Raw genomic sequence first — 25,493 nt, 5'->3', positions numbered from 1 at the left:
AGACTAGTGCAACAGTAACTTTGGTTTTTTGCGTCCTGCTGCTCCCATCGTCAGCCAGGTAATATTATTTTACTAAAGCAGTATATGAAATCTGATGTATTACCTATCACCATTTAGTTGTGTTTTGTTATTTAAGATATTTATAAAATATCTGGTCATGCCAGTAATTATTCCACTCATTTTTTAAACAATGCAATTACCTGTTTGAGCCACCAGGGGGCAGTGTATGGGGTCAGACCATCTGCTAGGGGGCCGAGACCGAGAGCTACATGGAGGATATGCACCAAGCAAGCCACTTTGAATTTTGCTCTTTTCATGAAAAAATCCCCCCCCTGTTGGATGACCCTCCCCTCAGCAAAGAATAAAAAGACATGACCCTCCCCTATTTTCCTGCGGTGGTCCATTCATAAATACCAAACGGTCCTAACTTAGAAGCTGTCTGACCGTGAGACTGATGTGTCTGCAGCTCAAAAATAAATATGCCAAGAACGGCTGAAGATGATCATCTCTATCGTCCACTCCTTTCTATCTATCTATCTATCTATATCTATCTATCTATCTATCTCTATCTATCTTTTTCAGATATTGGAACACCCCTTAAGATGGCTGTGGGTATGTGCTGAGGGGAAGTGAAAGAGATGTTGAACCACTAATGTAACGCAGCGCAAGGCATGAGAAAAGGGAGGAAAACCCTGAAAGTGAAGAGTTCAGTCAGTTGAGACTCCATTTTGAGTGGAGAGAACAGAGCAGGAGGAGGACTGAAGGCTGAGGCAGGGTGAGTGGTAATCAACATTATTATGTTACTGTTAGCTTTCAGCACTGACTTCATGTAGGGCCTGATGGAATCTGTCTTATAGCTTTTTAAATTCTCAATGTCATGATTCCCTCCATGACAACTGACTGAGTGCTGGCTGGTTTTATATCCTACTGTATACTCTGTGTGTGTGTTACTTCCTGATCGTTGCTTCCTGTTTTTGACTCCTGAACAAACTTGATTTCTTTTAAATGTTGTGAGCTCACAGTCAGTTTATGAAAGTATGGTTAAGTGCTTTTCAAAGCATAAAATTAAATAATAGTTCATGGATTTATGATAAAACTCAATTTGATTAATTCTTCCTGAAATGTTATACTGTTTATGTTGAGTTATTATGTGCATGTAGTCCAGTTTAGTGGACATGTCTGTGTGTGTGTTTGTGTGTGTGTGTGTGTGTGTGTGTCTCTGTCTGTGTGTCTGTGTGTGTGTGTGTGTGTCTCTGTGTGTGTGTGTGTGTGTGTGTGTGTGTGTGTGTGTGTCTGTGTGTGTGTGTGTGTGTGTGTGTGTGTGTGTGTGTGTGTGTGTGTCTGTGTGTGTGTGTGTGTGTGTGTGTGTGTGTGTGTGTGTCTGTGTGTGTGTGTGTGTGTGTGTGTGTGTGTGTGTGTCTCTGTCTGTGTCTGTGTGTGTGTGTGTGTGTGTGTGTCTGTGTGTGTGTGTGTGTGTGTGTGTGTCTGTGTGTGTGTGTGTGTGTGTGTGTGTGTGTGTGTGTGTGTGTGTGTGTGTGTGTGTGTGTGTGTGTGTGTGTGTGTGTGTGTGTGTGTCTGTGTGTGTGTGTGTGTGTGTGTGTGTGTGTGTGTCTCTGTCTGTGTCTGTGTGTGTGTGTGTGTGTGTGTGTGTCTGTGTGTGTGTGTGTGTGTGTCTGTGTGTGTGTGTGTGTCTGTGTGTGTGTGTGTGTGTGTGTCTGTGTGTGTGTGTGTGTGTGTGTGTGTGTGTGTGTGTGTGTGTGTGTGTGTGTGTGTGTTTATTGTCATTATCAACAGAATTGTCCAATGAAATGCAGTCATCATTTCCAGCTGCTCTGATGGAGTTAAGTTACCAACCGGGCTGCCTCTGGGGACTTTGGGCTAAAATATCGGACAAAATGTGTCAAAAAAGCTGAGCTGTAAGAGTCTTGTAATCTGCCAATAGAGACATAAGAAATGTGAAAAAGGGTCTCAACTGTTCCACGTTGTCTTTTGCACCAAATTGTAACTATTTTAGACACTAAAAAAGTTAATCTGAGACCCTTTAGGTGTCTGTAGTGTGCAGTGAGGCCAGTTTTTTGTCACCTTAACTGCTGTTTAAGATCTATTTTGTAAATATTGTGTCATAATTTATTCACGTCACCTTTTGAAAAATGTGTAGCCATCTTAAATTGTTGTGCTAGGAATTAGAATTGTATTCATGAGTCTGTTAGTCTGAAACAACTTTGTGCATTCATTGGAAAGACAAACAGTGAGGTCATTACTTTGTCATCTTAATTGCCCAATCTGAATAGTATTTCAATGTATGTTTATTTTCCATATCACATGACCTCTGACCATGTGACATGATGAAAACAGATAAGGGTCATGGGTCACTGCAATCAAATACACCTGAGGAAGGCCAACGTGTGGGCCCAGATGTTGTGGGCCTTCTTTGCACTATTATTTTCCGGAGCATTAAGCTGTTGTTCAGACTTCACCTTCTTTGAACTAGTTTGTGTCTACAGTCTTTAAATCTTTCAGTCAGTAATGGAGCATCAACACAGCAGTCACTGACAACAACAACCACAGTCACACAGAGGGAAGAAACAGAGCTCTTATTGTGAAAATCTGCTTCCTGTCAGGTGGAGCTGTGACTCATCAGGAAACAACTCACCTGAGTTGTTCTACGTCGACATTTTGGACTGTTTGAAGAAACTGTAAGTGTCGGTACACGATCCGTTCTGCCTGCACGATCCGTTCTGCACATGCGCAAAATGTTCGCGCATGCGCGGTTGTACGAGGATTTACGACACTGCACGATCTGTTCCACGCTTCCGGTCGACAGCCAAGCTAACGTTAGTTTAGCTAACAGCTAATTCGGCTAACTGCTAGCTGAGACAGCATGTAATAACTTTAAAAGACCCTCAAAATAAAACTTGAAAATAAACGTTGACATATATAACAAACACCTAACATATATAACAGCTGTTACGTCAGTTCTACTTTACTTGTGCTCATTTAAAATACAATCACTCAATACTTGTCTTCATTGTTATTACTGTGAAGTCTTAATTTAGCTGTAGCTGCTTTTCCCCATTACGTTTGAGTTAACGTTATTTTAGACTGAATCTAGCTGTCAGCTAGCGGTTAGCCGAATTAGCTGTTAGCTAAACTAACGTTAGCTTCCCGGTGGAGGCTAGCCATAGGCTAGCGTGGAACAGATCGTGCAGGTCGTATGGATACGTAAAACAGTATTATCTTGCGCATGTGCAGAACGGATCGTGTACCGACAGTAAGTATCTGTTTGGTACTTTAACACCACGTTAGTCTTTGGTCTCTTCAGGGTTAGTTTCTGGCTCTGTAAAGTTAAATATAATGTTTCTACTTCACTTCTTATTTCCTGAGAAAGTTTGGACGACTCTTGTGTTGAAGATAAATCTACATGTTGGAACATGAACTACTACAGAGGAGGTTTTAAATACTTTGCCAGGTGTTTATACGTCTGTCTGTCACAACCGTGAGGCTGCAGTCAGGAAACTTTACAGCTGTGTAGCTGAGATCTAAATGAAGGCTGAGTTTGAAGATGGGGGGGGTCCGAGCCTTTCTCCTGCTGTCAGAAAACACGCCGTCGTCTCCACCAGCGTAAAGTCAGACACAACAGGACTCTACTGTTTCCTCTGGGACCTTTCAGAATAAAATGTAGAGACCTAAATGCCTCTGTTACTGTTGTAGTGATGTGTGGAGGAGGAGGCACAGGACAGAAAGGTGAGATTGATTGTCATAATGGAGTCTTGTCTCCATTAGAGGACAGAAAGATGACATTAGTCCTGGAGTCTTGTCTCCATTAGAGGACAGAAAGATGACATTAGTCCTGGAGTCTTGTCTCCATTAGAGGACAGAAAGATGACATTAGTCCTGGAGTCTTTCTAACAGTCTCTTTCTGACCAAGTAGTTCCAGGATCGTAGTTCTAGGAACAGTCCACTTCTAAACAGATCTACTAACTACTCTCCCCCAAAACTGGTTTTTACATTAGCATTCTCACTGGCCCAGTGTCCATAGGGACTATAGGAGGGGTAAGGGAGGGACGCAACCACGGCAACGATCTTCATAGCGTTGAAATCAGAAAACTAATACACCAAAAACAGTTTGAACTAAATACTAAATCTAATGTATATAGAATATTAGTCATAATTTACACAAGTCTCCAGAAGAGAAACTGGTATCTCTCTCTGCTGCTGTGTGTGTGTGTGTGTGTGTGTGTGTGTGTGTGTGTGTGTGTGTGTGTGTGTGTGTGTGTCTCTGTGTGTGTGTGTGTGTGTGTGTGTTTGTGTGACTGTGTGTGTGTGTGTGTGTGTGTAACTGTGTGTGTGTGTGTGTGTGTGTGTGTGTGTGTGTGTGTGTGTGTGTGTGTGTGTGTGTGTGTGTGTGTGTGTGTGTGTGTGTGTGTGTGTGTGTTCTCCCGACTGGTTTCGGCAAGAGTTTGATATATCGTTGATCTGATTGGTTGATCTGTAATATAATATGTAATAATATTGTATATTGTGCTTTGTTTGTGTTTATTATCTCTTTGATTTTTGGAGCTTGTTAAGCTCTTTGGTCAACTATAGAGAAGTAGCTCATAAAACCAGACTTCATAACATCTGAACTGTCCCTTTAAGATAAAACTTATCAGCTGACTGAGAAAGATCCACACCTTATATTACGTCATCCGAGCCAGACCAGGTAAACCAGTTAGTTCCTGTTGAGTTGTCAGAGAGAAGAGACACACCCACAGACAGACGGTAAGATTGACCTTTTATTACAAAGCTGTGACTTTAACTGAGGGAGGATAGTTACAGGAAGGAGCTCTGAAGTACTGAAGAAGTGAAATACTTTAACACGGGAGACGTTAACCTTCTGGGCTTTCTGCCAGAAATCTCTCAGGTTTAGACAACAACACTACTTACTGCGGCGGCCTTAAGCATCTGGGGGCCCGTTTCAATAACTAATATGGGGCCCTACCCTCATAAAACATGAACATAACAGAGGAGAAAAAGCTTGTAGGATTCCTGTTGGTTTGCATCAATGGTATATTATTTTATGCACACACACAACACATCTAACTCACCTGTAGCTCCACCCCTCCATCCTGAATCCAAACCCAGAAAGAGGGTTGAACCACTACTGTAACGCAGCCCCAGGCTCATGAGAAAAGGAAAGAAAAGAGTTCAGTCAGTTGAGACTCCATTCTGAGTGGAGAGAACAGAGCAGGAGGACACTGAAGGCTGAGGCAGGGTGAGTGGTAATCAACATTTATTATGTTACTGTTAGCTTTCAGCACTGACTTCATGTAGGGCCTGATGGAATCTGTCTTATAGCTTTTTAAATTCTCAATTTCATGATTCCCTCCATGACAACTGACTGAGTGCTGGCTGGTTTTATATCCTACTGTATACTCTGTGTGTGTGTTACTTCCTGATCGTTGCTTCCTGTTTTTGACTCCTGAACAAACTTGATTTCTTTTAAATGTTGTGAGCTCACAGTCAGTGTTCCTGTTTGACCTCTCAGACTGACTTCAGATCAGAAGATGAGTGGTTTGGAGGAAGAGGAGGACGGAGCAGAGTCTGTAGTATCTGGCTGTCTGTCTATGAAGAGTGACCGGTCCAAAGGTCATCCTCCAAAGTTCAGTAATGAACCTGGACCCTCAGACACAAAGTAAGACCACTGATACTAACTCAGTTTATGACTCAGTTGCCAATGCCACGTTATTGTTGTTACACATTCACACATTTGTTCCATCTTCCTCTTTGTATCTGTGACAGCTGTCAGTGACCCAGAAAAACTCTCTAATCTAATCTAAGAGGACTAATACACACTTTAAATCCTCCTAATTATTGACAGTAGCAGCAGTTTGTGTGTTTAGAGCTTCATAAAGGGCTAAAAAAGAGCATTTATCAAAGACTGAAGCAATATGAATAAAAACCTGTTGGTGTTTGCAGAGTTCAGGACAACAGACAGAGAGCAGAGTCTGTAGTATCTGGCTGTCTGTCTATGAAGAGTGACTGGTCCAAAGATTATCCTCCAGTCTTCAGTAATGAACCTGGACCCTCAGACACAAAGTAAGAGACTGTTTTACTGTCAGCTGACCTGATGAAGATGAAGACTAAATGTTCTGCTAAAAGATTAATATTCATGATGCAGAACTATTAGTTCAGATACTGTTTCTAACTCTGATGGATCTTTTCTGGCTTTTAAAGCCGAATGTTGAAGTTACTGTAAAGAGTTTTTATAACTATTTAAAATCTGATAATGTGCGTCAAATGAGGTATTTATTTTCTCTAAATAAAAAAACTGCCTCTATCATTTTAGTGATGAAGAAATGTTTTCACAGAAAGAGGAAGAGGAGTGATGTTTGTGAGGAGGAGCAGCCGTCCAGATCCAGAACCAGAGCTGGACTGCAGACAGCCAATCAGAGCAGCTCTGAACAAAGTAAGTCTGTCCATCTGTCTGCTGATGTCTTCATGTCTGAACACACCGCTGGTTGTTGTAATACTGAGACATGTGTTGAGTCAGACAGCACAGACTAGGGCTGCACAACATATCGTTTTTTATCATTGATTAGCGTTAACTAATGCAATATACACATCAAGAAATACACTCAGATTTTTTTGTGTTAATTACAAGGATAATTTAAGTAACTTCAAAATTAAACTGTCATTCTTTTTTGTCTTTTATATTCATTTCAATTTGTTTAATAGAAACAAATAAAGTTGGAAATCATTTCCTTTCATTTGTTTTCAGAGTTGTATTTTTAGCAGAATCCTGAAAGCAGCAGAACTGACAACACTTCATGTTTGTGTGATTATGTATCGTATATACATATATATATATATATATATATATATATATATTAGGGCTGTCAATTAACGGTGCCTGAACCGATACTTTTTAAGAAAGTAAAGAAAAGAAAACGAAGGGTACTAAACAACAGTTGGTGACATTAAAGAACGGCTTGTTTATTGCTAAGGCCATATGGTCAAAATTAAATGATTTAATAATAATGTATAACAATAACAATAACTTATTTCACTAGTAAATTGCTGTTGAACGACAAAAACAACCACCAAGGACATTTATAATAACTTCAAATGCACCACGAAGCTGTAGTTTACCAGTTTCATTGACCGTCTGTGTTGTTTTTCCGACGGCAGCTCGGCAGCTGCAGATTGTTACATCCTGCTGTTGAGTCCCAGTCCTCTACAGTAAAACACAGTCACACTTTACACCGTTCAGCGTTAGCTGTCAGCATTGTAACCGTGTTTAATCCAGCTACTAGCTAGCGGTAGGCTAACGTTAGCTGCTGTTGAGTATAGTGTTAACTAGCTAGCGGTAGGCTAAAGTTAGCTGCTGTCGAGTGTAGTCTTAACTAGCTAGCGGTAGGCTAAAGTTAGCTGCTGTTGAGTATAGTGTTAACTAGCTAGCGGTAGGCTAACGTTAGCTGCTGTCGAGTGTAGTCTTAACTAGCTAGCGGTAGGCTAACGTTAGCTGCTGTTGAGTATAGTGTTAACTAGCTAGCGGTAGGCTAACGTTAGCTGCTGTCGAGTGTAGTCTTAACTAGCTAGCGGTAGGCTAACGTTAGCTGCTGTTGAGTATAGTGTTAACTAGCTAGCGGTAGGCTAACGTTAGCTGCTGTTGAGTATAGTGTTAACTAGCGTCCCGTGCAGCGGTGTTTGTGTTGCCTGTATCGTCTTCAGAGCATCAGAGAGAAGAGCAGACATATCAGTGGCTCCAGATTTCGGTAGCCAGGGTTGGCAGGAAGAAGATTTTTACAAGTAAATGTTCCAGTTAATGATCCAGCAGCACATTCTCGTCTCCCTCCTTCATTTTACAGTCCAATGGAGGCTAGAACGGCTCCGGGTCAAACCTCAATATGGAATGGATTAATCTGCGTTATTTTTTTTAACGCGTTATTTTTTCTCAGATTAATTAATTGAAATTAACGCGTTATTTTGACAGCCCTAATATATATATATATATATATATATATATATATATATATATATATATATATATATATATATATAATCTCAATATTCAACAAAGTTATAGCCTAACACGTATTTTCCTTATATATTATGCTGCACTAGCGAAGACATTTAACATAAATATTGTTACAGTTTACGTCCATCTGAAATTTAACTGGATTGTTTTCATATTGGTAATAAAATTAATCATCGGATTGTCAACTTTTCTCTTTCTTGTTCTGTCTCTCACCTTTGTCCTTTTTTTAGTGAATGTTGGTCGTCAGAAACATAAGATCAGGCTGAAGGGGACATTTGAACGTGTGACTGAAGGAGCTGAAACAGGAAGTAGAACCCTCCTCAACAGGATCTACACTGTCCTCTACCTCATAGAGGGACAGAGTGAAGAGGTTAATACCCAACATGAGGTGAGGCAGCTCGAGACAGCTTCCAAGAAGAAGACCCTCCATGACTCTCCAATCAAGTGCTGTGACATCTTTAAAGTCTTACCTGGCCAACAGAAACACATCAGAGTCGTTCTGACGAGCGGCGTCGCTGGCGTTGGAAAAACCTTCTCAGTGCAGAAGTTCTGTCTGGACTGGGCCGAGGGTTTGGAGAACCAAGATATCAGTCTGGTGATTCCTCTTTCCTTCAGGGAGCTGAACCTGATCAAAGATGAGCAGTACAGTCTTCTGGAGCTGCTCCGTGTTTTCCATCCAACATTACAGGAGGTCCCAGCAGAGCAGCTCGCTGGCTCTAAACTTCTCTTCATCTTTGACGGCCTGGATGAAAGCAGACTTTCACTGGATTTCAACAACAATGAGGCTGTTTCTGATGTCACACAGAAGTCATCGGTCAACGTGCTGTTGACAAACCTCATCCAGGGGAAGCTGCTTCCCTCGGCTCTCGTCTGGATAACTTCCCGACCTGCAGCAGCCAATCAGATCCCTCCTAAGTGTGTTGACAGGGTAACAGAAGTACGAGGCTTCGCTGTTGCCCAGAAGGAGGAGTACTTCAGGAAGAGATTCAGTGATGAAGATCTGTCCAGCAGAATCATCTCCCACATCAAGACCTCCAGGAGCCTCCACATCATGTGTCTGATCCCAGTCTTCTGCTGGATCACTGCTACAGTTCTGGACCACATGTTGACTACAGACCAGAGAGGAGAGCTGCCCAAGACACTGACGGACATGTACTCACACTTCCTGCTGGTTCAGACAAAGAGGAAGAAGCTCAAGTATGCTGAGGGACATGAGACGAGTCCACAGGAGCTGACGGAGGCTGACGGGGAAGTTCTTCTGAAGCTGGGGAGGCTGGCGTTTGAACAGCTGGAGAAAGGAAACATCATGTTCTACCAAGAAGACCTGGAGCGCTGTGGTCTGGATGTCACAGAGGCCTCGCTGTACTCAGGAGTTTGTTCAGAGATCTTCAAAAGAGAGAGTGTGATCTTCCAGAAAACAGTCTACTGCTTCGTTCATCTGAGCGTTCAGGAGTTTCTGGCTGCAGTCTACCTGTTCCACTGTTACACCAACAGGAACACACAGGTACTGGAGGACTTCCTGGGAGAAGACTATGTTAGTTCATCCCTGGATGTCTTCCTGGAGACAGCCATGGTGAAATCCCTTGAAAGTAAAAATGGCCACCTGGACCTGTTTGTCCGCTTCCTTCATGGCCTCTCTCTGGAGTCCAACCAGAGACTCTTAGGAGGCCTGCTGGGTCAGACAGACAACAGTCCAGAAATCATCCAGAGAGCCATCAACAACCTGAAGGAGATGAACAGTGATAAGATCTCTCCTGACAGAAGCATCAACGTCTTCCACTGTCTGACGGAGATGAACGACCACTCAGTCCATCAGGAGATCCAAGAGTTCCTGAAGTCAGAGAACAGATCAGAGAAGAGACTCTCTGTGTTCCACTGCTCAGCTCTGGCCTACATGCTGCAGATGTCAGAGGAGGTTCTGGAGGAGTTGGACCTGGAGAAGTACAACACATCAGAGGAGGGACGACGGAGACTGATTCCAGCTGTGAGGAACTGCAGAAAGGCTCGGTAAGTCCAGATGTGATTATCATTTTAAATCAGTGTGAAGCTGAGACCATCAGTATTAGAGTAAACATACAGACTTTACACACATGAACAATATAAAACTTACACACTATAAAAGATAAACCTGCTTATTGTAAATAATTCTACATGTTACTCTGCAGATGTCTTTGTTGTCTCAAACGCTGTGAGAATGAGACGATGATGGTCTTTGTGTTTGTAGCTAAAGTATCTTCTGTCATCATTTAATCACAACAGACAGCCTTTTTACAGTGTACACAGAGTCAGCAGTGTGTTTCTATAATGTGTCTATTTTATATACAAACATTTATTATCTGTGATCTGCTGAACCAACATCACATGAAGTTTAAGCTTTTTCATAATAACTTTCAGTTAGTTATTTTATCTTATTTTATGAGCACATTCTGAACTATTTCATTTTAAGGAAGTTCATTCACATTTTATACAATATCTATCAGGGCTGGTTTAAATAATAGATTTTTCTGATTTAAATTGATTTCATTTGAATGATCCAATATTGATAGATACAATCCAGAGTGTGTTTCTGTCTGTATAATATATGAAACTAGAAGACCTAAGGAATCCATTGGTATCAACTATGTCATGCTAGCTGTCGGAAAGTTTAGATAACGCTCCAAAGTTACATTACAAAAAAGGGAGTTTTTCCTCGCCACTGTCACACTGAAAACTTGCTCTTGGGGGAATTACTGGAATTGTTGGGTCTTTGTAAATTATAGAGTGTGGTCTAGACCTACTCTATCTGTAAAGTGTACTGAAATAACTCTTATGATTTCAAATGTGTGTGTCGTGTGTGTGTGAAAGGTGCTGTAGAGATATGTGCCTTGTTGCTGAAAGGTGCTGCAGAATAAGTTGCCTTGTTGCTGAAAGCTGCTGTAGAGATAAAGTTGTCTTGTTGCTGAAAGGTGCTGTAGAGATAAAGTTGCCTTTGCTGAAAGGTGCTGTAAGACATAAAGTTGCCGTGTTGCTGAAAGTGCTGTAGAGATAAGTTGCCTTGTTGCTGAAAGGTGCCTGTAGAGATAAAGTTTGCCTTGGTGCTGAACGGTGCTGTAGAGATAAGTTGCCTTTTTGCTGAAAGGTGCTGTAGAAATAAAGTGCCTTGTTGCTGAAGCTGCTGTAGAGATAAAGTTGCCTTGTTGCTGAAAGGTGCTGTAGAGATAAGTTGCCTTGTTGCTGAAAGGTGTCTGTAGAATAAGTTGCCTTGTTGCTGAAAGGTGCTGGAGAGATAATTTGCTTTTGCGAAAGGTGCTGTAGAGATAAAGTTGCCTTGTTGCTGAAGTGCTGTAGAGATAAGTTGCCTTGCCTACAACCTCAGCCGGTCAGTCATTCCCCAGGGCAGAGAAAGCTGAGCCTGCTTGTCTCAGAGGAGTGTAGCGTCAGCAGCACCTCTCCTTAGTATGACATCACAGTGAACGCTGTCTGGGTGAAGTTATGGAAACTGTAACCACACCTGAAACCACTTCATCAGCATCTCCGTGACTCACTGTGACGTTGCTCCGTCCGCGCTATGCGTGTGTGTGCGAGTGTGTGTGTTTGTGTCAGAGCTCCGCTCTGTCAAGTTTCAGAGAGACAGATAAGCTTAGCGTACGTGCTCTCATGTACCGAAAGTTCGACGTTTAACGTGTAAAAAATGGGGCAAATTTACTGGTCGCACATGTGGGACTGGATGTAAATTCAGTCGCACACTCTCACATTTTGTTGCAAATGCGACATTTTGGTCGCAGCTGAGCCTGGCGTGTGTGTGGTCTCTGTGTGTGTGTGTGTGTGTGTGTGTGTCTGTGTGTGTCTGTGTGTTTGTGTGTGTGGTGTGTGTTTGTCTACTGTGTGTGTGTGTGTGTGTGGTGTCTGTGTGTGTGTGTGTGTGTGTTATACATTATATGTGTAATATGTGTATATTTCCAGGTAGAGGCTGATGGGAGTCCCTGCCCTGTCTGTGGTCTGACCAGACTGATACGAGGACGTCCCGTCTCTGAAGATCATCTCGTCTCCCAGAACTCTCTCAGCGCTTCTCTGCTCCGACTCTCTGATGAGGAGAGATACACGGGCTTCTGCTCACTACAGCGAGAGGGTACACACACACACACACACACACACAGAGGGTACACACACACACACACACACACACACACACCACACACACAGAGACACACACACACAACACACACACACACAGAGACACACACACACACACACACACACACACACACACACCACACACACACACACACACAGTAGGTACACACACACACACACACACACACACACACACACACACACACACACACACACACACACACACACAGAGACACACACACACACACACACACACACACACACACCACACGACACACACACACATACACAGACACGACACACACCACACACACACACACACACACACCACACACAGAGCACACACACACCACACACACACACACACACACACACACCACACACACACACACACACACACACACACACACACAGACACACACACACCCACCACACACACACACACACAGAGACGTAGTAGTGCCTATGACCCTCTCCTGCTCCTTCAACACCTTTGTCAGGTGGTTCTAAGAAGTTATTTCATTGATAGAAACCAGAGGAGCAGCACAGTAAAATATCTATTGACCATATTAACCCACTCATGACTCATGGAACAGTAGTTTGGTCGTCTAATGCCCATACTTCAACACTAGAACGGCCATGCACACGGTCATTTTGACCGTTTTGAAATGTATATGTGTAATAACTTTGCGAATAAAATATACACTCCTGCTGCTGCCTGACTTTCCTAAAAGAGTCTGCATTTAATTTAAATTGTTTTTATATACATTACCATAAAAGGCAAAGAAAATAGAGTCACTTTACCTATTTCGGCCATACACGGTCATATTGACCGCTCTGTGATTTTCGCGTATTGCTTTTATTTTTCGCGCGGTTGAAGATGCATCTTGGTTCTTAGTACTACCATAGTCTCTGTCAGAGCAACGTAACTAGCGTCTCGAGTAACAAGTGTGGCATCAGCGATGGGCCGGTCAAATGCCAGAGTCGTAACGTAGGCTACTACGGCGTGGAGGGACTCTGTTCTTAATCAGAGGCAACACCGGGCGCTCACTGTGAAAGGCGCGGAACACGTAGATGGCCGGTGGCTGTTTACATGTGTCATAGACTTTATCACATCCTCAACTGGCTGGAATCGTTGCACACATCCTCTCCGAGGATGCACCAGCAGTCACATTGCCCGGAGAAGTTCATGCAGCAACTGGCAGAGCAGCTGAGAGAAGAGTTTATGAGAAAAAAAGGCCGCGCTCACGGTCCGAGCAGCACTGACACCACAGCAGACACCGAAACAGAGGCTGTGCCAGTTAGGTTATAGCTAAATGTCAAATAAGATACTAGAATTGTTATTTGGCTGTTATGAGTTAAGTTAATGGAATTTCCACACCGTATTTTTCAGATATCAATGTATGAAATATTACGGTTTACTATGCCATGATATGAATAATTGAAACACGTATTACTACTCAATGTATAATTAACTCGTTAAAATGTACATTTCGGTGTTATTACGTTTTTCTAAAGATATCCTAACACATACATATACAATATCGTAATTAGGTATTTATCATGAGAGATTATAGAGTTTGGAACCTCATGGCACTTCTATGTTTAATCTAGCACATTCCTTCAGCAACTTTTGGTCAAGTCCATCTGGAGATGCTGCGTACCACAGAGTTGTGTGTGTGTGGTGTGTGTGTGTGTGTGTGTGATGTCTCGTGTGTGTTGTGGGTGTGTGTGTATGTCTCTGTGTGTGTGTGTGTGTGGTGTGTGTGTGTGGTATCAGAGAGTAGTTGATAACCACCAGATATCTCAGTAATGATAGCTTGTTCATCATGTGGGAGAGTTCCTCTCTCTGTCTCATCACCAGACCCTCCAACATACAGCCTCTAACACAGGCTGGAGTATATATATATAGACACATATATATACATATATCTATAATGGATGTATCTATATATCTTTAGTCAGAAACAGTTAACACGGATTGTCATTCCAGCAGTCCAGACTCCAGAGTTGTAGACATATGGAAACCAAACATCTGTCCTAACTAGTAGGAACTACCTCATCACTATGACATTCACTCCTTCTCCTAATCTCACTAATAATCAATAATCAGTGTTCTCCCTACCGCTAAGGATCTATTAGGGTTACATGTATTGGTAATATTCACAGTCTACCTGTGTCTGTCTTCAGTCGCTCTGTCTCCTGTCTCTGTCTGTGTGTCTTGTGCTCTAACTGGCTGCTCGTCTGTCAACCTGTCTGTCTACCGGTCTGATCTCTCTGCCTGTGCTACTGTATGTTACCTGTCTGTCTCTCTACCTGTCTGTCTACCTGTCTCTATACCTGTCTGTCTCTCTGCCTGTCTACCTGTCTGTTCGTCTCTACTCTCTCTCTACCTGGTCTCTCTACCTGTCTACTCTGTCGGTGACATCATCTGTCTGTGTCTACTGTCTACCGCTACTGCTGTCTACCTGGCTCTCTATACCTGTCTGTCTACCTATCTCTGTCTGTCGGTATGCCTGTCTACCCTGTCTGTCTCTCAGATGTGGATGAGTGCAGTGGCGGAGCGATGAAGAACTCAGTCTGCGATCATTTCTGTCACAACTTCATCGGAGGATACTACTGCTCCTGTCGCTATGGTTACCTGCTGCACTCGGACAACCGCACCTGCACAGGTGAGGCTCCTGTCGCTATGGTTACATGCTGCACTCGGACAACCACACCTGCACAGGTGAGGCTGTGATGTCATCACTTTAACCTGGCTGTCGTGGAGTCAGGCCCTGCACAGCGCCGTGTTCTCAGATATTTGGGGGCTTTGCCTTCATGTGACGCTGGCTAGACAGGAAAGGGGAGACACGCAGCAGAGGGCAGCAGGTCGGACTCAAACCCGCGCCGCTGTGAAGGACTCAGCAACGTGGGGCCAACGCTCTGATGGCTGAGCGGAGGCCGCCCCTGTGCACGTGTCCTAACAATGATCTCAGTGCTTTGGTTAAGGTGTAGAGCTGGTTATAGTATATCTTGGTCCGGTGGAGTTAAGGTGTAGAGCTCCTGGTATAGTATACTTGGTCACCGGTGGAGTTAAGGTGTAGAGTCCTGGTGATACTGGGAGCAAAGTCTCATGTTGTGTCGAACCTTCTGTAGTGGTTTAAAAATAGCTATTTGAGGCTAGCATCAAAGTGTCCCTAGCTCTCCCATCAGAAGACCATTTCACCCAAAAATAGAATACGGTAATCTTAAAGTGGTGATCTGTCCTAAATATGCTTTTAATGAAAGTTGACTCGGGTCATTCACAAAAAGACCTAGGTTGCATTTGGCGAGAGTTAGGCTTTAGTGTAAGGGTTAATGAAGCGCTAAAACGTCTAAAAAGGACTTAAAAGCAGCAAAAACGTCCAACAAACCCAAACAACTTTTCTAGAAACTGTCTACGCTCGCTATCACCTTCTCTTAGGTTTTGAAAGCGACATACTTTCTCCTCTCTCTGTCTTCGTGTTGTTCTAAAAATACCTCAAGGGCCGAATTACTTATTATTTTGACATCAAGTCGCGGGCCGAAGTTGAGACCCCTGCCATAGAGTCGTGAGAAAGCATCGGAACTAACTATTTCGCCGCACGATTTTCCTCCTGCTCTCCCTCTCGTCTCTGCTAGATTGGGAGCATGATGAGATTTCTCTTGGCACAGCTACCAGGAAGACTTCCAACTTGCCGACAGGTTAGCTCACGTCACATCTACAGTCTTCAGCTCAGTTGGAGGCTGCCTCAGTACGACTCAGCCATCCACCGGGACGGAAGAGACTTCACTGGTCTCCGTCAGAGACACGGGACCTGCTGCTCCATTATATATTCTGTCTATCGCGTGGAACAGACTGGATGGGCGTCACCACTGAGGGAGAACCGTCCATCGACACGGCACGAAAAACGAGACCAGTAGCGCTGGTAACGCAGAGAAAGTTCAGAGGAAGAGGAGATGCTGAAGTCCAGCTACTGCTCTACACTGCATTATACATCAACATCAACTGTGTGGCTAAGGCTGGAATATGAAGAATGTGATGTCGGTCGTGTCCTGAAACGTGTTAACTCATACCAGGCCAGGGGTTACAACACCTGCCAGTTCGCGGCCTTTATGGAGGAAAACTGATGGACATCGCTACGAGCGATGACGTGCTAGCTACTTCACTGCATTTGTGAAGAGATTCATGGAAAGGGCGAGGCTGGACTATTCCAGCAGCTTGATAATCAAAATGGATAGGATTTGGCATCCTGAGACCTGCGACTAACACAGAACTAACGCCTGAACCTAAATGCAGCAGGCCCATGCGTCAACAGCCTGTAGGAGAGTGTGAAGGCTTTCTCCACAAAACTGTCTGCAGCCACCGCTAGCATTCTCTGCATGCCGATCTTTCGGTGGAACAGGGCACAGCTTTCCAACACGATTCTCAAACCCATCTCGTAAAATCTGGACGCTTGGATCAGGTGCTTTGTCGCTTCTGATGACGCTAAAGTCTCTATAGCCGCATCATAATGTAACGGGACTTGTCGGGACCATTACTCAGCGGTATTGATTGCATTGCAACAGTGACGCAAAAAGCTAAATTTCAGAGAGGCACAGGGACGGTTTTGACTGTACGGAGAGCTGCTCCATCATTCCCAGAGCGGTCCAGAGCTTTCAGTCATGACATACTGCGGCCTTTGTAGGAGTACATATGTGTGAGAATTGCTTCTCAACACAATGAACTTACCAAAAGCAAGTACCTGTTATCACGGCGTACCGATGCCCAGCTTGACCTTGAAGCGGGCAACTGCAACGTCCATATAGAGCACAAGGGGACTCAGTGACAGTAAGATCTCGTGTCGCTGATTAGTCTATTTTCATACAAACGTCTGCTACGGAGTTGCATAACGTGAGCTACGCAAGGTAATGATGAGCCTTTTATATACATTGTCGTGTTACTTTAGAAATAAACACTAGACAAACTCAAATAGAGTCTTAAACTCGTCCGATGTAAAGTTATACTCTGTCAAAGTGACGCCAGATGAGGCGTAGTCAATGGGAGGCTACACGGGAGCGTGAGGCACTAGTAGAGACTCAGAGTCTCCAGCGGAGCTAGGACTGTCTAGCCATGCTGGAAGCTGACCCCGCTGCATGGAGGTTGCGGTGTGAGTCGAGGATGTTGTGAGATGTTGAATGACGCGAGTGGACCTGTCAGCGTTGTGCTGACTCCCTGAGACTCGGAGACCTGCAGACCCTGAGCACTGAGACCCTGAGACACCTGAGACTCTGAGACCTGAGACCTGATAGATACCAGGAGACCCATGAGACTCTGAGACCCTGCAGACCCTGAGGATCTCTGAGACCTGAGACCCTGAGACCATGAGACCCTGAGACCCTGAGACCCTGAGACTCTGAGACTCTGACGAACCTGATGACTGAGACTCTGAGACCCTGAGCACCCTGAGACCCTGAGACCCTGAGCCCTGAGACCCTGAGACTCTGAGACTCTGAGACCGCGAGACTCTGAGACTCTGAGACACTCGAGACCCTGAGAGACCGGAGACTCTGAGACCCTGACGACCCTGAGACTCTGAGACCTGAGACTCTGAGACCTGAGACCCTGCAACGCACATGAGACCTGGGATCGGGTGGCGACACAGTGGCTGCACGTGTACTCTGTCATGTCTCAGGTCAGATTCGCAATTCCAGCTGAGCATGCATCTGATTACTGCACGCGCTTAGCCAACAAGTCACAGACATCACACCCCACACACACACACACACACACACAGCCACACACACACACACACACACACACACACACACACAACCACACATCTGTAGGTGTGCTGTGGTGCACACGGTCTCCACTGCGCATTATCAGATTAATGAGAGAGGACGTTACGCTACAGTCTGACACATGAGTCTGACTAAAGATGTCTAAATAATATAAGTACTAATAATATAATCAATAATGAATGTCTAAATGCAGCAGCCAACACATGCCGCCGAGTTACCTAAAGGCAAGATGTCTCCGGACTCTGGAGAGTTAATCATCCTGACGCATTCATACAGACAGCCACGGCACATGAGCTCACATCATCCATCTTCATCTGCACTTTGACAGCTCCTAAGAGAGTCCATGGAAGGGCCGGGTGTGTGTATGTGTCTGGTGTGTTGGTGTGTGTCTAGTGTGTGTGTGGTGTGTCTGTGTGATGGTGTGTCTCTGTCGTGTGTGCTGTAAGTTTGGTGTAGTGTGGTGTGTCGTGTGTGTGTGATCGGTGTGTCGATCGTGTGTGTGATGTAGTAGTGTGTGTGTGTGTGTGTGTTGTGTGTCTGTAGATGTGTGTGTGTCTGTGCCGTGTGTTTTTTCTGTGTGTGTGTGTGTGTGTGTGTGTGTGTGTGTGTCGTGAGTGTGTGCGTGTGTGTTTGTGTCTGTGATGTGTGGTGTGTGTGTAGTCTGCTGGTGTGTGTGTGTGTGTGTGCTGTGGTTGTGTCGTCATGTGTGTGTGTGTGTGTGTGTGATCTGCGACTGTGTGTGTCCAGTGTGTGTGGTAGGTGCTGTGTGCTTCAGCTATCTGACTCTAGACCTCTGATGCTGACTGATAGCTGATGATAATTGGTGGTTGAAATAGTGACATTGTCTGCATGTCTCTGTGTGGAGCGAGGCTCACCACATGCTGTGTGTGGTGTGTGTGTGTGTGTGTGTGCTGCGTGTGATGTGTTTGGTCAGTGGAGCGTGCAGTGACGGTGTCGTCGTGTTCAGGAACGCATCTGCGACTGTTCTGAGCAGCGTAGACTTCCGCGTCTCCAACCCGGACCAAAGAAGCTCCGACTGTGTCCTACTCGATAGAAGTGCGCAGGCAGGCTTCACGGCTCCGCCTCCAGTTTGACCCTCGCTTTGATGTGGAGGATCACACCCTGAAGTACTCTGTCCCTAGACCACAGTCAAGCAGCTACACACACATCACCACACACACACACACCCACACACACACACACACACAGAGACACAGACAGACACACACACACACACACACACACACACACACAACTTAGGATCTGACAGTGAATAATATCAACATTACGTGGAACGGTGCAGTTACAGTCATATCACTCAGGTAGAGAAAACATTCAGAGCCACAACAACAGTCTATGACTAGAACTGGCTGACCATCACAGTCAACAGGTCTATGGAACAATAAAGGCAAGAACGCCAAATTCCATTAAAAAGCTGTTATAAGAGCCACTAGCTCTACTTGCCAGAGCAAGCCTAAGTACTACTTTGAAATTAAACTGACCACTTTCAGATATACAGTCGTATGAATCCCACACAGGTTCACACTGCTTCGGTATTTATGCTCAAAGACAAGGAAGGCCTGAGCAGACATCACGAGCCTGCACGCAGCGCGTTGTTGTTCAGGCTGCTCCAGCTATTATGACGAAGGCCTGAAATGTGCTGTGACCATTCCTCAGCAGTCAGCGATGTGGCGTGGGCTACGGTTATGCATGACCTGAGGGCTCATAGGAGGTACTACTCGCACCATGTTTATTCCAGGCTACAAAAGACAGAATACAATGAGCAGCAGTGCTAGAGAGTGATAGTGCAGTAGCCCACACGTGGACTACCGACTGCTCACAGTAGAAGTAACACTATAGCACATTGTGAAAGACCATGTTCCTGCGTCCTCACTAGAGAAATGATGTGTTTTATGATAAAGTCTAGTTAGCTCTACACTTTGCGAATAAGATTCAGCTGCATCTCTTCTATTCAAAAGTTGCAACTGTATAGTCTACATTTCATTGCACATCACGCAAATATTCCAAACCTTACGTCCTTGATAGGTTATCGGCAATCATAGCTCACATTCACAGCAAAACCTATTTAAAAAGGATTCGAGAGCGCAAGTCGCACCGAAAACAGCCAGTAATCAGCTTGGATGATGCATACTATCATTACAATAAACATGCTCCGAGAAATGTGTGCCAGCCCCACCTACTGACTATCTGTCACCTATCTGACTATCTAGTCACCTATCTGACTATCGGACTATCTGACTATCTGACTATCTGACTATCTAGTCACCTATCTGACTATCTGACTATCGGACTATCTGACTAGATGTCACCTATCTGACCATAGATGCACCTCTCTGACTATCTGACTATCTGTCCACCTATCGATCTATCTGTCACCTATCTGACTATCTGACTATCTGTCACCTATCTGACTAGCTGACTATCTGTCACTCTATCTGACGATCTCGACTATCTGCTCACCTATCTGCACTATCGTACCTATCTGACTATCTGACTATACTGTCACCTATCTGACCTATCTGCCTATCTGACTATCTACTGACTCGGTCACCTATCTGACTCGCCACAGACTATCTGTCCACCTATCTCGACTGCTTATACTGGCGGATAGAGCAGCCCGGTGTCGATAGTAGGGCTGACCAAAGGCTTTAGTAGATTTAATGGCCGGTTACATACAAACGTGTCACCTTCTGATGAAGTGAATCAGCACTGCAGTACTTGTTGGGCCTGCGCTGTGTCTAGAACACATGCACTGATCAGTGCCGGTGTGTACCGACCGACGGGTCAATCAGCCTGTGCACTGACTAGGATGTCATTGCATAGAGACCAACGCGTTGTGAGCTTGTAGACGGCCTATTTCTCGCGCTATATTTGATTGCCTGTCCCCAAGATATGTCCAACAAAGCCTGGATATGCATATGTGCGTGATGCACACATTCTTGAGCTCAGATAATGTTGATAAAATGACATAAAGTTCCCCTTAGATGTGCTTGAGGACTTACAGGCGTATAGGTCGCTATGAAGCCAGCTGCACATTCCGAGTCGGTGTGGCGACACTGGTCGCACCGCGCGGCCACGCGCCATCTTTGTAAGTGAAGGTGAAGCACGAGCTGCGCACGCTGCCGCCAGGGGCGCATGTCCCGCGAGACGTCCAACGCCATCTGTAGGAAGACATCAGGTGCACTAAAGCCTGGTTCACACGGCCGGATAATTAGGCCGCTTTTAGCCCGATTCCCCCTTCTGACCATACTGCTAGATGCTCTGATTTATGGCTTAAAATAATCTGATCAGATGTTCCTGCCCAGAATGTGTGGGCGGTGTGTTCAGACTGCTCCTCTAGTCGGCTCTGACGCTAGAGGGTACTCGGCGAGGACTGCAGGGTCGGTACTGTCCCCCTGCGTGTCACTCTGGATGGACTGCAGCGGGACGTACTTGTCCCCCTAGTCGAGTACTGCATGGAGGACTGCAGGGGCGATCAGGCGGGTACGTGTCTAGCGCGTACTCTAGCGGACTGCAGGCCCGGCGATACCGAGTACTAGGCGTGTACTCTGAGTAGCTGCAGGGGCGTACGTGGTCCCCCTGTGGTACTCTAGGAGGACTGCACAGTGTACTTCGTCCCCCTAGGGGTACTCTGCGGAGGACTGCAGGGGACATTGCTCCCCGCTAGTGGTACTCGCCGAGGACTAGCAGGTGGCTACGTGTCCCCCTAGGTGGCCTACATCTGGAGGAACTGCAGGGGTACTGTGCTAGCGCGTACTCTGGCGACTGCAGGCAGAAAGGTACTTGTACTAGTGGTACTCGAGGACTGCAGCGGCGCGTACGTGTCCCCCTAGATGCCCGTATCTGAGAGCGACCAGCAGCGGGTACGGTCTAGTGCGTACGCTGGAGGACTGCATGCGCGGTACCTGTTGAGATATCGAACTAAATGTTTATAGTAACACGCTGTATGGCCAGAACAGTTGTTCCTCTTTATCGAGACGTTGTCCTACCAAAATGTGACATTTGTAGTGCCCTTCTTTGCACTAATCTGCTTCCTTCCTTCTACCTTTTTACAAGTTCCTCGCTTTTTTTCGAAGACATGTGCAGTGTTTTTGAAGTTCTGATACTATTTCGACACTGTTGTTGCCTTACTTCCTTCCTTCTTGTGTAGTGAGTTCTAACAGAGTGGATTGTAATGTCCCCACTGGGGATCAAGTCAAACAGATATAAATGTATACTACATTATTCCATTATAAATTATGTCTACCATCTTTTCCAATTGGTTGTGTCTTTTTTTATTTTTATTTTTGTTACAGTTTTGCTCTCCTTCTCTCGTCAGCATTTAAATGGTGTTTCAGGCGTCCAAGCTGTTATTTAGTGACTATAGCGACTCGACAGCACAGTACTGTTCCTACTTTATAGCAGACTACTACCAAAATGAATTAGCGCTGTCCGGGAGAGCGTAACTAGCGTCTTAAAGAATGCAAAAAGGGAACATGTATTGAAAAGTTTGTAGAACACTGCACTCTCGGAGACGTCAGTTTAGATTCAAAATGCTATATTTTGCCAGCGAGTCTACGACGATGTGAGCAGAAAAGCTATCGAGGCGTTCCTGATACATCCTGTCAGAGCGTACCAAAATATTTCGAGCGTCATTAACGGCAACGTATCGCAGCCCACAAAACTGCTCAGCTCCTCTCCGGAAGTAGTCACATATTCTTCACTCTGGAGCAGAGTTGTGTTAAAGCGCAGCGAGACTGCTCTAGCGAGATGTGTGTTCAGTGAGGAGCGGTTGACTAAAAGGATGCTATGGTCAGGTAATGGCCGGAGGAGAAGCACTGCATATGAATTCAGAGCTATTGAGCCTGAGGTTACAGATGTAGTCAAGAGCGAGAGCAGTTTTAGGTCTATTAGAATAGAAACTATATTGCTTAACTGCTTGGTTACACGCAGGAATACACAACTAAGACTGAAGTCAGATATAAATGTGGACAGAGCAGGCTGAAACAGTGTCCCGCGGGGCTCTGAGCTGTCTAATCGCGCACAACCTTAAACAGGGTGGCTTCATACCACACTCATAGCTGCAGCACCCGTCATTATAGCAAAATCACACACGTCGACCTCATTCAGCTAGTGGTGGTGAAAAAGATAGGCGCGAACGAGTTAGTGCACTATACTGACATAAATGCCTAGTTGGCGACAGCATTATAGTGCGTTATGCCCTAAGCAATGCGGCCGGCTTGCACTAGCCAAATTTATCAAGTCCGGGTTATGGCGTTTTGAGATTCAGCACGGACTGCTGGTGCTGCCGACTCGTACTGTTGTCTATTATCGCTAGTACATCAGTGCTTGAAGATGGGACTCTGGTAATAGACTACCTATCAATGTGTTCCTCCAACGGAGTAATCCAGCAGCTGCACGTTTACACTGAGCCCGTTCAGTCCGTCGTGCTTCCCACTAGCTAACTGTGAGTTGCCATGCCCGTTCAGCTGCTAGGACTAGAACGGGCTGCAGCATTGGACACAAACGTAGGACCTGCTATCATGCACACGAACAGAGGATGATGATGTCTGTTACAGTAAACAGATAAGAGATCTAGCCTCCCGCTACTGCCACGTCTCTCGGATCCGTCTGGACTCTGGTCTCTGCGTCGTGGTACTCTGCATCTGGTCTCTGATGCTCGTCTCTGAGTCTGTCTCGGTCTGGTCTGCAGGTCTCTGATCTGCGCTCTGGATCTGGCCGTCATCTGTCGTGGTGCCAAAGTCTCGTCTGGTCTGGTCTCGATCTGTCTGGATCTGGTCGCGTCTCTGTCATCTGGTCTCATGGTCTCGGTCTCATGGTCTGTGTCTCTGGTCTCTGGTCTACTGGTCGTCCTGGTCTTAGCGACTACTGGTCTGTACTGCGTCGTCTGGTCGTGTCTCTGATCTGCCGTCTACATGAGTCAGAGGTCTCTGATCTGGTCTCTGGTCTGGTCTCTGTATCGGTCTCTGCGTCTGGATACTCTGCGTCTGGTCTCTGCTCTGCGTACTCTGGTCCCGAGTCTCTGTATCGTGGTCATTCGTACGCTAGTCTACTGCTTCTGCGTGCAGAGTCTTGCACTGCAGCAGTGAGTCGGTCCGTTCTGTGAGGAACCGGACCGAGCACGCCGTCCGCGAGATTCAGACGGACAGCAACGTGCGTCACCGATGTCTTCCACAGCCGACAACTCAGGAGAGAACGCACCTGCTGGAGCCTACAATCCACATCTCTACGCGTACTAATACCCACTATATACTACACACTACACAGGATATACTACACAGTACCCACTATATACACTCTCTACAGGTACTAATACACACTATATACTACACACTACACATTATATACTACACATCAATATACATCTACAGGTACTAATACACACTATATACTACATACTATAACATTATATACTACACACTGACCACACTATAGACACATCGTATACGGTACTAATACACACTATATACTACACACTACACACTACACATTATATCTCACATTACACATCATATCCACACATACTACAGCCGTACTAATACACCCTATATACTAACTACATACTATACGTATATACTACATCATGACACACTAGATACGCATCACGATAGGTACTAATACACACTATATACTACACACGACACATCTATCACATTATATACTCCACACTTCCACACTATATACCCATACTACTGAGCGTACTCATACACTACTATATACTACACACTATACCACATATATACTACACATTACACACTATATACACATCTACATGGTACTAAGACACACTATATACACATCACCACAAACCACCAAGACTCCATGTAATAATCAGCACTTTTAGCGTGTATAGAGCCAGCATATTTCCACCAGACTCCATGTAAATAATCACTACTTTTAGCGTGTATAGAGCAGCATATCTCCACCAGACTCCATGTAAATAATCGTACTTTTAGCGTGTATAGAGCCAGCATATCTCCACCAGACTCCATGTAAATAATCACTACTTTAGCGTGTATAGAGCCAGCATATCTCCACCAGACTCCATGTAAATAATCAGGACTTTTAGCGTGTATAGAGCCAGCATATTCTCCACATGTAAATGGGTGAATTAAGGTTTATTTTCAACCAAACCAGAGTGGTGATTGTTGGAACAGTGGAAGATGAACCAAGACGGCTTTGATAGTTAATTTTATTTCTGTCTACTTGATGAAGTGTGTTTACCATGATAAAAGTGGTGATTATTTACATGGAGCCTGGGTCAGAAAGAGACACGGAAGTCTCACTTTTTACAATTTGCGGAACTTTAAACACTTTTATTTGTCATGACAGGAAGTAAGTGTCCTGCACTTGAAACCCCGCCCAATGCCATGCTGAACCCCGTCCAATCAGAATACTCCTTCAAAGACCACGTCCTGTTCACCTGTTCACCGGGATACAGGCTGCTGAAGGTACGAACTATTGACCCTTGCACGTGACGTCACGCTCCACTCGCGCGCGAATTATGAACGCCATGACGGACGGCGGAAGAGCTATTGCTGTAGATGGACGGCAA

The 25,493-nt window shown here is 45.0% G+C and overlaps 3 protein-coding genes across 6 annotated transcripts in view; all 3 read left to right on the top strand.

Moving 5' to 3' along the window:
• The window catches only part of LOC116038244, a 133,028-nt gene extending 122,857 nt beyond the window's left edge, over positions 1–10,171 (top strand). For 2 of the 4 annotated variants that reach the window (XM_036001607.1, XM_036001608.1), the window contains 3 exons: positions 5,959–6,078; positions 6,351–6,448; positions 8,251–10,171. In XM_036001607.1, the coding sequence (XP_035857500.1) occupies positions 5,959–6,078; positions 6,351–6,448; positions 8,251–10,031 (1,999 nt within the window). In that variant the 3' untranslated portion in view covers positions 10,032–10,171. The remainder of the gene's footprint in view (positions 1–5,958; positions 6,079–6,350; positions 6,449–8,250) is intronic. The other 2 variants (XM_036001605.1, XM_036001606.1) reach the window with 2 other exon arrangements.
• Positions 1–25,493, top strand: part of LOC116038066 (NACHT, LRR and PYD domains-containing protein 3-like) — a 1,733,742-nt gene that overhangs the window by 371,224 nt on the left and 1,337,025 nt on the right. The window lies entirely within an intron of this gene.
• LOC118495132 (mannan-binding lectin serine protease 1-like) overlaps positions 25,239–25,493 on the top strand; it is a 3,988-nt gene continuing 3,733 nt past the window's right edge. Inside the window, exon 1 of the mRNA XM_036001664.1 lies at positions 25,239–25,389. Within this exon, the coding sequence (XP_035857557.1) occupies positions 25,264–25,389 (126 nt within the window). The 5' untranslated portion in view covers positions 25,239–25,263. The remainder of the gene's footprint in view (positions 25,390–25,493) is intronic.

The sequence above is a fragment of the Sander lucioperca genome, chromosome 5 (assembly GCF_008315115.2).
Source record: "Sander lucioperca isolate FBNREF2018 chromosome 5, SLUC_FBN_1.2, whole genome shotgun sequence".
In the NCBI taxonomy this organism is placed as follows: Eukaryota; Metazoa; Chordata; class Actinopteri; order Perciformes; family Percidae; genus Sander; species Sander lucioperca.
Note: the sequence above shows the minus strand (reverse complement) of the source record. Positions and strands in the feature narration are given on the sequence as shown.